Genomic DNA, 15,636 nt, shown 5'->3' with positions numbered 1-15,636 from the left:
TTTATACTCATAAGGAAAATGGAGAACCAAATTCCCAAACACCAAAGTTTGTTTCTTGCCTTTTCCTTTCTAAGAAATATATTATATTTTTCTTTATTTCTTGTGTGGAGTAAATGAAAACTCTAATTTAAAAGGATTTAATGTTAGTTTAATTTGAAAAAGTATTTTTAGATGGATTTCTGTCCTATTGAAACCACCAAAATATTTTATTGGCCAAAAAAATTACCAAAATATTTTGATAGCTATAGACTTTATATTATGATAAGATTTAGTATTGATTTTGCATCATTCTTGGACTTTTTGACCATCGATCAATTGGGGGCCACAGGTCAGGTTAGTGTTAGGGGTGCTAGTGTAAGGAAATTCTCATTTTAGTCAAGAGTCCTTGGTTTAGTGCTTACAATTCAAAAAAGTCGTAGATGTTGGCATTGATTTTTTATTAGAATTACAATACCTTACTCATAATAGTAAATTAGAAAAGAAATAGTACACCCCAGAGATTGGTTAGGTTTTGAAACTGAAATTGTAACTAAATAAAGCCCAAAAGAATGAAATTAATGGTTTTTTTTTTTTAAATTTGGACTCTATCTTTGTTGGGCTCCATTGGCCCAATTTTCTATTTGTTTAGGTAAAACTACATTCTAGTGAAAAATCTTTTGCCAATCACTGAGCCGGAACCAAATGCCCGAATGTCAACAGAGATATATAGTGTAACTAAAAATGGGAAGCATTGAATTTGCACAAGTTCAATTTGCAACCAGAAAACTATTCCAATTGAGCAAAATTTTCGATTCCAGTTTACTTAACGTCATGTAGTGCTTCTAAAGAGAGACACCCAAAAACACCTGATCTAATGGAGTGATCATCCTGCCAATCAACCAGAGCAGGGATTTTCATGGTGGTGCTCGAGAAAGTGTTCTAAATTGAAGTACAACTCTGGTAAACAGGCACCATCCGACCAAATAAGTGCCATCTGATAATTTCTATATCAAACAGAAGTCTTCTTCTAACCCTCACTTGGGGGCTCAAAACGATATACAATAGCAAATACAGGAACCACTATAATTACAGGACTCAGAAAGCTTGTCTTCAGTTCATCATCTCGAAAATCATACGCAGTTTTGTATGTATTGACAATTAACACTACCTACAGTAACAAATCAGGTCAGATGTACATTGACCTTGCATGTATGAGGACATTGATAAAACAGTAATCCTCTTGCAGAAAGGTACGATTGCCGTCGCAGGGGAACATTGTATTATGAAAATTCAATTTTAAATCGGACCTGAAAAGATCATTCACCCATCTGGCTGTTCAGTGATAGCTCATGGCAATGGTGTTCTAAATCCTTCTCTATTTGTAAGCAACATATGCGCAAATACAATGATGCAAAGTTGAAATTTTCTACATTCTACCATGAAACTCACTTTTTTTTGCCATAATAAGCTCCACTTCCTGAATGGCTATGATGCCGATGACGTGGTCCTCCACTCCTCCCACTGGATCCTTCCCATGAGTTTCCACGGCCGTAAGCTCTGCTATTTCCACTTGGCCAATTCAATGTCTGTGTTCCAAGCCCATTACTCTCCTCCTCTACCCTGTCATTATACTCCAAGACTAGCCTCTTAATGTCTTGTTTCTCTTCAATCTCAGCTGCTTCTTTCTGTTTTGTGCTCTGGACAAGAGTAGAATCACGAGGAATATACATTTGCTTGGTCTGTTGTTTGTTCCCTCGTTTCACAAGAACTTTCACTTGTACCTCTCTGCTTCCTCCGGTCTCTTCATCCAATGCTTCATCACCACTTTCACCTCCAACTACCCTTCCATGATGATCTTTGATAGAACCCTCAAACAAATTCATTGGTATCATCATGTTTAATGTAGGTCGGCCCCTTAGCTCCAACTTGCGTTGCTCCATGCTCTCCTGCATTTAAAATTGAGTTCAAATGGACAGCAAAGCCAACTATTTCTTCCTAACTCAATTTGAACCCGGCAAACCACATTAGACAGAAAATTAATATCGGCAGAAGTTAGCATAGCAGATGTTTTGACATGTATATTCTCAATTACATAAATACTAAAATAGAATAGACAATAAATATGGTAATAATTAAAAACAAACAAAAGCTTGCCTGCACTACAGCCCTGAGCTCCTGGTCAAAATTGGCCACTTCTAGAGGATCCAACTCTGCCACCTTCTGCCTGACATGAACTTCATCATCCTCATCAGAAGCAGGTCCACCATCATCATCATCCTCCTCATCGGTATCACATCCATCATCATGATTCCCTTCATCCAAATCATCTTCATCATGTCCCTCTGGTTCAAAGGTGTCACTTCCTGATTCACTGTCACTGTCACCAATTTCCTCATGCACTCCATTTTCCTCAGAACCATTAAACATGCTTGGTCGATCAAATGAGATGGAATTGGCAGTTGTCCTGCAAGAAGACTTTTCAGTATCAGAGTGCTTCTCACTACTTGTCTTGTCAGTTGAAGCAGTACGTTCACGTTCCTCAAGTTCAAATAAAGCTGTATTCACATCTTCCGTGGATGAATACCGGGTCATGTTGGGACGTAACTCCGCAAATAAGTCCTGCATATTCTTCAACTTGTCAGCTTATCAGATTTACATATCACAGGCAGTCATTCTCAGTATGAAGTATACAAAAGGAAAAACTAATTAGTATATTATAAAGGAAGCTTCATTATTTTTGCCAGCACAGCATAAGTTTTATTATAACCAATCAAGTGGAGATCATACAGACTATTGAATATTCTACACTAATGCAAGATATATTTGCTAAAACATTGCATGGATAACGGTCAATTGTGATTATTGTGAAACACCTCCAAACTAGCAAGATCAAAGGACTAACAAACATAAAACATAGTACTATGCTACTATTCCTAATAGTTTCTACAGGCATGGATTGCACCATAAAAAGAACATTCTTTTTTCCATGATTAGCTCCAAATGACAAATTCTAAAAAGTATTACAATAGTGTGTTTTTGGTTACCTGCAAGTCAAATTCAATATCCAGTGGTAATGCACCCTTGCTAAGAATATACCTCTGAAAGTGTATCAAGAATCGATCAAGTTTTCTCTTGGAAGAACCACGGTCAAAGTAGTGCCCACATGTCTGAAGAAGAGTAATAACCATCCTGATTCGAAAACAATCCTCGGGTGGATCAAGGGCATCTTGCTACCAACACAGATAAATAAATCATATTACTAGTTAAAATGTAATTAATGACATTCACGGCTAAATCTCACACTTAATAATAATAATAAAATCTTTTAAAAGTTTATGGACTGTCGTTTTTCCTAACCATTAATTGTGTAGCCATTGAAAGCCTTAATTATTACTTTTCTCTACATAACTTCAATTCTAGGAATTTAGGATTTTCTGTTCGGAATATTCCGTATTATACTCTTCAAAGGTAATATCATAATTTCTGCAAACTCTGTACCCTACAGTTAAGCATGTTACTTGTATAGTTTAAATATCCTAGGAGTCTGCAGGAGTCAAGTTTATTCTCTTGGATACCAAGTTGGTTATTTACTTGTTACTAAATTGTTTCTTGGGTGTCTAGGAAGATATTGTGCACTCTCCTCTTTCTTTCTTGTTACAATATTCTAAGGGTCCCTGTTCACAGCATTCACAAGCCTGATTTATCCTAGATTTCCGCTAACCAGAAATCCCTGTGAACTTTTTCTTCAATTCCAGTCCTCTTTAGAGATCAAGTCTTATTTGAATCAAACCTGACTAATTCCTAAAGCATAACCTTCCATAGCCTTTACCCTGAAATCCCTAAAACTAACCTACTATAAAGCCCAAAATAGGCAGCATAAGCAGATCTGTTCCTACAACTTTACGTTTACTGTTTGAATGCATCCATAAAGAAGTTCAAGGAACAAAACCAGTGAGGATATTTTTGAGAGATTAAAGTAATGAGAGAGAGAGAGAGAGAGAGAGAGAGAGAGATTAAGAGCCTGCATATCCCTACGTAATTGATACTTACAACAATAAATGGGATAACTCAATACCTCGGCTGTATCATGGCCAAAAACAAGAATCAAATAAAGTGTTTCAAAGATGACAGAAGAATCAACATGCTCATAGTTGTATAGCTCCCCAAGAAAACGCATATGAGCAATGCATCTCTGCTGCATCCCATAATCATTCAATTCCAGGCCAAGCCTAATCTCCTCCAAAACCTGAAAGTAAAGAATATAACTACTGAAACTTAAACCAGAAATTAAAAAATATATATAAAAATAGAAAGAAAAAGAAAAACTATAGCTATGCATGCTTCCACTCTTATCCATAAGGAAGATTATGCATGAAAAGCATTTGCTATAATCATCCATGGGAAAGATGATACCACAACAAAATAAGCACAAATTTCTCAGAAACCAAGAAAGTAAACTTAATGAAAATAGCAGGTTCTGATGTTACAAACTATATATTTTTAGAAAATCCCAATATTTCCAACATAGTTAACCAAATCTCACATTGGAGTCCAACATCTAGTCTGGTAAAAAGTTTAATTATGAGAAGGCCTAGTCGAACCCTAAAAATATCAAAAACTTCTCAAGGAGCAGCACTCTCCAAGCATATTTTCTCTGCAAGTAAGCTATATTCCAGACAAACAGCAATATCTAACTACAATCATTGATAGGAAAACCAAATAACAATCCAGGTCATGAGAATCTGCTTTCTTGCAGCCTGCCATCCCAATGAAGCAAAAGAATAGAAGCTCTAAGCATAATCCAAGGAAACCTCCCCAACACCATCATATCATATCATGTTGACTAGACCTTCACCTTAGATTCACCTCAAACCCAAGGCAGATTGATTATGAAACAAAACTCTACAACTTAAATAATACATTGAGCTCAAATAAAAGAGCCTAATTGGTTTTCTTCAAATCATCCCCATAGTGTTTCAGCTGTTCACAAAAGTTATACACCAAAAGGAATTTTAATATGTCATGAAGAACATATGTCATAGAACCATATGTTCCAGGCCACCATTTCTTGCCATTTCAGCAAGCGCAAATTGTGGATCCTAAGGGGAATATACCGCTACTACACAAATAAAAAACACAATGATATAGAGTAGTGAGTCCTTTGAAAATCCAGATAACATAGATACAGGAAAATGAAATATCAACTCAATAAGAACAAGGTCTGAATTCAAGAAGCAAACCTCATCGACTACAGCAACAGCAAAATCATCATGATAGCGACTCAAACCAGCAGTGAGAGAAGCAATCAAGTGAATCTGACCATATTTCCCCTTGTGGACCTTCATGAAGCACTTTAAGAGGTATGATTCACATTCACTCCATGGTAATTTACGAAGTTGCCTCAGCACATGCTCAAGGGAAGACTTATCAAGGTCCGTAAATAGCAATTTTCTAATATACTGCAAAAGAATTTGACATAACTCAGTATGGAGGTTTAACATAAAAACAGGTAGAATATCTTAACAGGAAAAGCAAATTATACCTGGTGCAATGGAGAACGGACTTTAGAGACCCGTGCAGATCTTTCAGGTGGTTTGCATAGGTAGTAAGCATTTTCTACAAGTGTGCTATGTCGAGGATCCAAATTTTTTACATTTTTCAAGCGCATCAATATCTCCAACATGTTAGCCATTCTTATGGTAGTTTCAGGAGAACGATATAGAAAACGACCACATGTCTCAAGAAGATTGCAAGAGACATCAATGTTATGATGAGTGAAATCATCCAAACAAGTCTGGTACAAAAGAAAAATAGAATAAGCAAGCATTGGAAACAAACTGTATGTTTTCAAACATGTTCACATTTATAGGGTATACAAACTTATAAGACATTTGAAAATGAGAGAAATAAAACTGATTGCTACGAATTTCTATTTCCTTCAAAAAGTTCATAAACTCCCCCATAAGATGAAATATCATCATAGGAACAAGCACTGGGATAGCAACCAACATTTATCTGTTTGCTGCTTTGCACATACCTTCAGACAGCTGAAGACAAGGCCAGCTGGTGCAATTTTGAACTTGCAGAGTTCTCCAATAAACCTAATATTCCGGATCTTTGTTTCAATGTTCATTTGATCCTGTAGTAAATTTCAATTTTGAAATATAAGTTATATACACTCGAAAAATGGAAATGGATGTACAAACAGAAGACAGTTACAAATATAACAAGGAGACTGATGGCAGCAAACCTTTTTATTAATTAAGAAGTTAAACTCTTCCTCCAACATCTGCAAGAGCATAGAGGGAACATCCTTCATACAAGTTGACAACGTCGCAACCATGCGTGAGTAATATGGCAGCAACTCCAAAGACGTCCTTGGGACATTAAACAATGCTCTCACAAGCCTTTTCCGATTTGATTTTGAATTCAAATAACAGAACTCCACCTGAAATTTTAATGTACAATTCAATATTCTTCTAGAGTCACATAAAGGCCCATCAAAAAGTGGCATAAAACAGCAACACTGAAAAAGGAGGCATAATTACTGTCAGTTGATCAATAAGGTCACGGCTCACACAACCAGGGAGTCTTTGCAGTAGAGCATCCAAATTGGTCCCTTCAAGACCTTTGAGCTTCTCCTTTTCATTTTCCCCTTTTTTATCAGTATCCTTTTCTTTCTCTTTCCCTTTCTCCTTATCTGGATCTTTGGTCTTTTCCTTATCCTTCCCTTTCTCTATACTTTCCCCTTCTTGCAGATTGCCAGAGTCCACAGAAGGCTCCACAGCATCTTGTGCAACTGATTTACTTTGATCTGCTTCAGTAGAGGATTCCTAAAAGGTAAATAAAAGAATCATTAGATAAACATTAAATAGAGATGGACTATTTAGGAGTCTTAAATAGAATCTGTCACAAGGGAGCTCACGAAAACCAAATTTAATCAATAAATCTAGAAAACTGACTCACCCTCACCCACCCACCACCAAAAAAAAAAGAAGGAAACAATATTTCTGGCATAGGATTGGATGCACGGCAGTTAAGAAATTAAGAAATGGTTCAGTCTGCCTTTGTGTTTCTTTACATCAAAATGCCTCTTATCTATTAAATTTCTATATTTTGTTTTTTGACAAACTATCAGATTTCGTTAGTTTTAAGCACAAGGAGTATTTTCATATTTTCAACTGCAAAGATATGGATCATGGTATGTAATGATTGGTGGAGCAGGAGAGCATTAAACATGAAATGTCAGAACATCATCAGCTGATTCTTGACTCAACCAAAACTTGATATGTAACACGGAAAGCACAGCGCATTATCAGAGTATAAAACCACAGATGAAAGCCTACAATGATATTTAAAATCTTGATCTACTTACAGTCAGTTGCTCTTGTGCCTTTGATGTTTGCTCAATCACCTTGGGGTCAGCTTCTCCCAATAATACTGCTGGTACAAAAGCTCTGAGAAGAATATGTACACAATGCTCTTAACAGCAAGCAAATGCATCTTTTACTACCAAAGAGACCATTAACAAAAGACCCTATTGAGAAAATCTCTTCTTAACTAATTGAATAATGACCAAAACATACCTGAGATCTGGTAAGCATTCATAGAAAGCTCTAGTGTCTTCATCATCCCATATAGCTTCAAGGTTAGAAGACTCTTTTCCCGTAGCCAGAGACAAAGCATCCTCTCCAGTAGTAACCCTAGTCGTGTGACTATCCTCTGGCATGACTGGAGGCTGCATATCAAGTGCTTCTGCTAAACTGCAATATAAGGATTAAAAAAAATTGAATTTAGTTTTTCTTTTAAAAGAAGACAAGTCAGTTATGAATTTTTTTTTTTTAAAGTAAGAAAGCCAATTAAAAGCTCATATAAAAGTTAATCTAGATGTAAGAGGCATGCTTGAGAATGAGTAAATTTAATAGGAGAAAATTCTAAAAATTTCCGAAAAGCAAGGTGGAAGTAGTAGTACAAATCTGAAAGTAGTACAATGTTTTAGCATCTTCGACACTGACTTTGGCAAGACCTAAGAGACCCTAAATTGTGAAAAAAACTGAGTTCTAAAGTTCCAACGTCATAGAGGTGTTATTAAAATATTAAAATAAATAACTGATCCCTCACTGATCTCGACAAATAGAACAACACTTCACCACAATTATATTTCTCTTTAATCTTTATACAATCATCTGCTGTACAGCCACATGAATAAATCTAAAAATCCATGAAAGAGACCACTGACTTGAGATCAAAACCAACATTTCTGCCACAATTTTTAGATCCCAAGCACAATTCTTGATAGAATTGCTCAAGCAACAGAAGAAAGCGCAAATAGGAGTGGGTGGATCACAATCTCATAACAGATCTAGTTCCTAGACATGGTAATGTAAGAGCTATCTTGGGATACATGCAATTCAAATTATCTGAGGGAACATTTATAATCCAAAGAAATCCGGGAAAAATCAATTACTACTATTTATGCTTTGCCAACAATCACACTCTTCACACTATGAACCATAATCTTTAATCTAATGAATTTTTCCAAATTCAGAAATCAGTGATATCACTCCAACCTCAGCAGGAATAGTCTTATTTTGGCATTACCAGAAATCATCTTCGCTTACCACATGGGGCTCTAATCTCAAGAAATTAAGGTTTAAGTAAACAATACCAGTAAACCTATTCTGCAGGCTGTCTTCACTGGTTCCAGTTTTTGCACAACCCAAAAAATAGTTATTCCTAACATAAGTAATCTGCAACTTCTCAACTGAGCATCCAAAGATTAAGTAAGCTCCTGAATTAATCATTCCCACACCTACACCTTTCTTGACAAACGCTTTAAAAATACAAACCTTAGTTCATATGTAGTGCACATAACAACTAGTAGCAGCTAAATGTATAAGATTTGAAAAGCACAAAAGTATAATCAGTTCCACTTATGCCAATTAGGACTTATTTAGCAGAGGCTTGGTCTCCAACAATTTTCTGTTAATATAAAACTATAGAATAATTAAATATTTATGGTAAGAATATGGCAACTTATATTCTGTTCCGTTTATGCCGATTGGTAGTAATGTAGCAGATGTTTGATCCTTAGAAAATAATTCTTTATCTGGAAACAGAGAGTAATGTAAGAATAGAACTCCATCATTACTCAATGCTCATAAAGTTTCCTTAAAAAATGCTCATAAGCTCGTTAAAAAAGCATCATTATTCGTGGTTCAGGCATGATCAAAATATCTATGATTAATATATAGAACAAATTATATGATACCATAATCACCACAAAAATCTTAATATCATTTGATTGACCCATAGGCTAGTTGCCTCTAGAATAAAGAACCATGAAAATGACATCATAAAGCAACTTACGATGAGACGTTGCGGTACAAATGATCATAAGATTTTCGCAGCTTTTCATACGAAGATGCATTTTCTTCACTGAGCTCTCCTTTAGCATTTAGAATCTTGGCATTCTCATGCTCCATTTGACGAAGCGACTATAAATGCATACCCCCATCAATTAGGGCAAGTGGGAAAGAAAGAAAAAGATAATGAAAGAATCAAGCATTCCAACTAATTATGTATAGAACAAAGATGTGCCTAAAGAGAAGTCCAAATAAGAACCTCAAGATTTATTGCCTCTAAAGATAATATTTCCAATTGCAAAAGCTTACCGCATGCTCAGACTGAAGAAGTTCAGTGACAGCTTCATAATATAAATGAAATGCCTTCCTAAAAGTTTTCTTTTGATCCAATGTGATATTAAGCCCCTTAAAGAACTGTAGCAAAGTGTCAGCGTAGAAGCCATATCAAAGGGCAAATTGCCACTAACAATATCTAAGCTACAAATAACCTAGAATTGAAAATGCAAAAGTCATAATAGCTTCAAAGAAACAATCCAAGATGGAAATATCAGGCCATTTTAAGACCAAAAAAAGATGCACCTCGTCTTGAATTTCTTGACCAGAAAGTGGAAGTCCTAGAAATACTCGCCCTTGTCGAGCAAAACTAGCAAGAAGAGTCAAATTTGTCTGAGTAGCATCTCGGTCCTTCAAGTGCTCTGTGCTAGTAAGATCCTTAATGATATTGATAAAGATTCCATTGTCTTCTATAACTCCAACAAAGTAAAGTTCCAGAAGAAGTTTTAAAGTGCTACGCTTCTTCATTGCCTTCAAGTTCCTGTCTGCATCCAAATCATCCCCAGATTTTCCAGGAAAGAAGACTTTCAGGAGCCCTTGTACCAGACTTGGTGAAAAATCTTTGTACCTTTGGTGAAGCAAAGAGCAGATCTTTGACAGATAACAACAGTAAGTATCATAAGATAGGTAGATGACAAAAAATTACCAACAAACTAATACTGCTAAAAGTTTCAGCATACAACAAAAGCTAGTTAGAAAACATCAGCAGAGGGCATACATACTGATAAAGATGTTACACAGAAGTATATTCTTCTTAGTACAAGGAATAGATTTGAACTATATCCATTAATACATTTAAAAACTTTGAGCAGGCAACTTTATCAATCGTGGCAAATGAAGAGAATTCAATATAAAAGAAACCAGCAAAGTTTCGGACAATTACTAACATTCATGCAGATACAGATGTCACAAATATGCATAACCTTTATAATATGAAGGAATGTAAATGTTACCCATATTCATGAACACATTTACAGACTACCAACAGTAATGAGAACTCTATATAACAAGAAAATTGCAAGAATTTCGTCAATTACAAACCAAAAATCATGCTATAGGTAACATAAACTATATATGTATGTATGTAAAAAAGGATAAAGGTAAAAAACAAAGAAGTTGATTATGAATATAGTAAGAACCAGACTAGGATACTCTATAGATCTTTGAAAGTATGCAAGAAACAATTTTCATAGCTTAAATTATTGGATCATCATTAAAACTAAAGTCTGCTAGCTAAAGCTTAATAGGTACACACAAAGACATTGGAGGATGTAAACAATGACTCATACAAGCTACTTCAATTCACTTGGACAAGAAGACTACAGGTTTCTTTTTCTTTCTTATTTAAATCAAAATCACCTAAATGCTTGCTGCTTAATTAACTTACTTACACTGCTATGATTCATTCAAGTCCTTAGATTTTGGCTCGTGAAACCATGTATCATTTTCAGCTGAACCATGTATCATTTTCAGCTGAAGAGAATATAAGAAAAGTTCACATTTCAAATTTTGACCAAACATATTACCATTAACTTTGCATGTCTGAATAGGAAATAACATAGATCTTTTGTGACACCTGTACTTGCAACAAATTAACTAGATAACAGTATGTATGATCATATAATCTCAATACACATCTATCAAAAATATATAATCATACAACGTCTAGATCAAACTCATTCATAAAAGCTACCTGAACTGCAGCTTGTATATCTGCACTCTTAAGCTTGGCATCACAAATAGCAGTCACAGCTTCACTGACAAATTTACTTAAATTGACACTTCGCAGCTCCTCCATCATTCCTTCCTTCTGCTCTTCATTTATCTGCTTTAATTTTTTAATAACAGCTGTATTGCGCTTAATGCTGGAATCCAATGTCCTGAGGAACCCAGCATCTAGAACCAAGAATAAACCATATTAACATATATGTGACAGTAACCAAGCCCAAAATAAATGCCCCCCAACCTAGATTATATTGAAGGTAATCCAGAAATTTTGTGAGCTAAATAAGGAAAGAAAATGATAGATTTTCAGGCACATGAAATTCCATTGCCCATAATAATAAGCATAAGAGGAAGAAGGAACAAAAAATGCGCTTGCTATGTCAGTTCAGATTGGTAAGAGAAAAATAATGTCATTTTCCCTTAATTGAATGAAGGAGAGATAAGTCTACAAAGTCACACATTGCTGATCTTCTCTCACATTTTCTTGTACCTCATTACCTAATTTAAAAGATTGAAATAACCCAAAGGAAAATGCAACACTCCTCTCCGAAAGCTTTCCTATCTATCAAGCATAATACTTCAGACATCTTTTTTTTGTCCTCATATCTTCTAGCCTCAAATATATTAGAAACCAGTAGTTTGGGGTATTTAACAAATCCAATAATTACTTACATGGATTTTTTAGCAATTTTACATCATAACTTATCATCATGGAAGCCTCCTTAAAAATCTTAAAAAACATTAAAAGAGCACTTTGTTCAAGACCCATTTAGTGTTAATACATTTTTGTATAGGATGAACTTCTTAAATTCCAATATAATTGGTCCACGTATTATTGAAATATAATATCATATTACATAAAAGATCCCAGCAGTTAAGTATCAAGATCCCTAGATAGAAATGAAATGGTAAAAAAAAAAGGATAGAAATTTTGAATGCTTTAATGGCAATACAATAAGAAGGAATACTGTAGATGACAACCAGTATACAATATGTAATCACAACCAATTAAGATGAATTAGAAAGAAAAAATTGAGTAAGGGCAAAGCTTAGAAAGGCCAAAAGTCCAGCAATTTAAATAGCTATCAAGTACAGTGGAGTTAGCACCATACTAGGAAAACCTAAAGGAAGAATGTTTTAGATGGTTTGAATATTTGCAATACAGGCCAAGGGCACCAAAGAGAAAGTTCAAGGAGATTCAAGTGGAAGGGATGGTTAAAAATAAAGGAAATAACCAAAAATCTCACAGATGAAAGTGGTAAGAAAGGAATTCAATTCCTAAACAGTAATTAGAAGCATGATTTAAGACTTAAATGGTCTAAATGCCAAGACAAAAAGTTTCTCTAGGAGCTTCAAAACCTGAGTTTCTAACTTCCAAACCCCAATGATTTAGAACAATCTAGTAATAAGTTTACAAACCCACTTAAAGGAGCCTTATCTCAGCACTGACCTATTCATTATTAAAAGTACCATAAGCTATGGTCCTTTCTAGAAAATGTCAATAAGAATTAAGAATGAATTGCCAGCTAATATAAGCATTTTTATTTCCAGCAAAGGTTACAATCACTAAAATAGAAAATAAAAGTCAGGTCAACAATTTTAACCATCTCCATAAACAGTCAATGGGCATTTACAAACCCTAAAATGTAGTAAAATTTACTAACCGGGCCTTTCAGGATTCAAATTGGTTTGACGAAGAGCCATTTTTCCCTCAATTGATTTCTTAATTTCCTCAATACGAGCAACGGCTTCCTACAATTGGAATAAATCATATAAAAATGTGTTGTATCAAAGCAACTTCTTATGAAAAAAAACACTCCAAGAACAAGAACAATGGTCAAATAGTAAATTTTTTTCATGCATTCGTATGCAATTCGCTAGGTCCATTAATCTTACCTCATCGTCTTGTTTGCCATGGTGTTCACCTCCAGCCCGACATTCATCCTCATGGTTATCTATCTTGTCCATTTCTCTTCACAATAATTCCCTGTATAACCATAACTAAAGAATCAATCATCAAGAAATTTGCATTAAAAATATAAATAATTACGACATAAAAAGAACCTTCTACAAGCTTTCTAACAATAGTTAAAGAATCAATACTCAAGAAATTAGCACAAAAACAGAAACTATATGAATAACCCTCACCTATGCATCAAATAACATCCCCTCTGCCAGCATTTTGAACTCCTAAGCTAAGTTTTTGCACAAAATATTGTTGTCAACCCTGTAATAGAGTAATTTTTCTTGGAACAATTTCATTTTCAATACTTTTTAAACTATGGTACCCTAAAGTTCAGCCCTGAAATCATCAACACGATCCATGATGCTGAAGCACTAGTCCTACTTCACCAACTATACCTCTATAAATAATAGCATGTACATCAAAATGATATTGGAAGCACAAAGACGAAGAAAACCATTTTTTAACCTTTCAAAATACACACATTGAGATTTCATCAAAGGATTACCGAATAAACACTTTCCGGCAATCCAAACAACTAAAAAATCAAAATTCTCTTCCTTCATCTTCTTATCACTTCTTCCCAAACAAGTGTCAGCCAAAAACAAAAATAAAAAATGTTAGCATAATTATAATCTAACTTAACATTTCCAATGTTCTCACTCACAACTTCACTAAAACAACTCATTATATTTCATAATAATAATAATAACAATAATAATAATAACAATAAATCATTAAAAAATCACTCAAAATCAGAGAATAATACTTCCGTCAAATCATTCAATCACAAAATATTAAAAATTCACCCGAAATTTAAATAATAATAAAAAAAAGAAACGTTACATTTTCCCTGGATCTTAGAGAGATAGAGAGTGTGCGTTAGGGTTTTTACCTGAAATTTGCGGAAGAAGCTAAGATTGATTAAGCGAAGAGGAAGAGAGGAAAAAGTTTCTGAAACGAACCCAATTTTTTCCTTTTTTGAAGAACCGACTTAGTAAAAGAAAGAAAACTGCAAGGCTTTTCTAGTTTCTTCGGGGGACTCGGAATCGGATATCGGGTCGAACTTGAACCCGTTTTGAGGCTTCGAAGGGCCCACTCTTGAGAATTTTTATAGACTGTGATGATGCGTTTCTGGCACGCCTGATTGGAAGACTTCTTCTCATTTTATAAGCAAAATAAAAAAAATAAAGAAAAAAAAAAAGACTACGGCTATTATATATTTTTAAAATTTTTTTTTAAGTTAGTATTATTTACATTTTTGTTAGGCAGTAATAAAAAATATTAATAAGTTAATATAATTAAACATATTTTGTCATCGAGTGTCTATATTTTCGATTTTGTAATTTTAAAAATATAGTGATACGACAAAAAATATAAAAATAATAAAATTTTTACATATATTTGATAAAATTAAAAAATTTTATTTTTATTTGATATATCATCACAAATTATAATATTATAATTTTTATATTTTACATATATTTTAACAATAAATAAACAAATACAAACACACAAATTATTAAATCTACATGCATTCATTAGAAAAATTCATATTAAAAACATACATATATTTGATAAAAATAGATACCTAAAATAATTCATATAAACTTATTTGTAAACTTTAAAAAATTTTCTATTTGTGCACACTAATATAAATTTTTTTGTAATGCTGTTATTTTCTTTCATGTATGCATTTTTTTTTTATTTTCATTTCTTTAAGTAAATTAAAAAATATCTAACTTTATTTTAAAGAGAACATATTGTATTCTAAATTTAATACTAACATAACCCATTTTTATGGATGATAATGGGTTGAGTCGATGTGAGTTTTTACTTATCTCGATTTCGATCCGATTATAAAAATATAATATCAAAATTCGATTTGATTCAATTTTTTTAATTTTTTTTATATATGAACTCAACCCAATCAATATTTAAATTATATCCGATTTAATTTGAAATTAATAAAATATTATTTTTAAAATATAAAATATTATTTTAAATATAAATATAAAATTAAATATATAAATATAAATTTAATTAATTAAAAAATAAATTTTTTATATATATTGAATCCAGGTAAGATGAAGTTTGTCTAAAACTCGATCCTTACCTAATTTGACTCGAACTCGATTTTTTTTTTTAATCATTTGACTCAATTCAATATTCGATTTAAAAAAAAAAATTAACTTTAAAAAATCGTGTCAAATCGAAATTCATATACATGTCAAACTACCATCTCTACCTATTTTGCTCTAATGGTTTTAT

At 33.6% G+C, this 15,636-nt stretch overlaps 1 protein-coding gene across 9 annotated transcripts; it reads right to left on the bottom strand.

Moving 5' to 3' along the window:
• Positions 1-940: 940 nt before the first annotated feature.
• LOC111310275 (regulator of nonsense transcripts UPF2-like) lies at positions 941-14,361 on the bottom strand. Of its 9 annotated transcripts, none has more exons than XM_022909567.2 (20): positions 14,261-14,361; positions 13,551-13,629; positions 13,299-13,389; positions 13,067-13,154; positions 11,371-11,573; positions 9,924-10,268; positions 9,654-9,758; positions 9,349-9,476; positions 7,566-7,742; positions 7,355-7,436; positions 6,528-6,812; positions 6,230-6,427; positions 6,017-6,118; positions 5,522-5,773; positions 5,220-5,438; positions 4,030-4,225; positions 3,024-3,205; positions 2,134-2,598; positions 1,429-1,925; positions 941-1,286 (listed from the first exon to the last, which is right to left on the bottom strand). In XM_022909567.2, exons 3-20 carry the CDS (start codon positions 13,368-13,370, stop codon positions 1,166-1,168), a joined length of 3,717 nt encoding a protein of 1,238 aa, XP_022765302.2. In that variant the 5' UTR covers positions 13,371-13,389; positions 13,551-13,629; positions 14,261-14,361; the 3' UTR covers positions 941-1,165. The 9 variants fall into 9 exon arrangements, with proteins under 9 accessions (XP_022765302.2, XP_089604504.1, XP_022765304.2 ...); XM_089748378.1 differs by lacking the exon at positions 13,551-13,629 and adding an exon at positions 11,069-11,128; XM_022909569.2 differs by lacking the exon at positions 13,551-13,629 and having other exon boundaries at positions 13,299-13,403.
• Between the last annotated feature and the right edge of the window lie 1,275 nt (positions 14,362-15,636).

Source organism: Durio zibethinus, chromosome 19 (genome assembly GCF_047325235.1).
Source record: "Durio zibethinus cultivar Kanyao isolate XHJ-2024 chromosome 19, ASM4732523v1, whole genome shotgun sequence".
Taxonomy (NCBI): domain Eukaryota; kingdom Viridiplantae; phylum Streptophyta; class Magnoliopsida; order Malvales; family Malvaceae; genus Durio; species Durio zibethinus.
The sequence above is the reverse complement of the archived record's forward strand: the minus strand, read 5'-3'. Positions and strand labels throughout refer to the sequence as shown.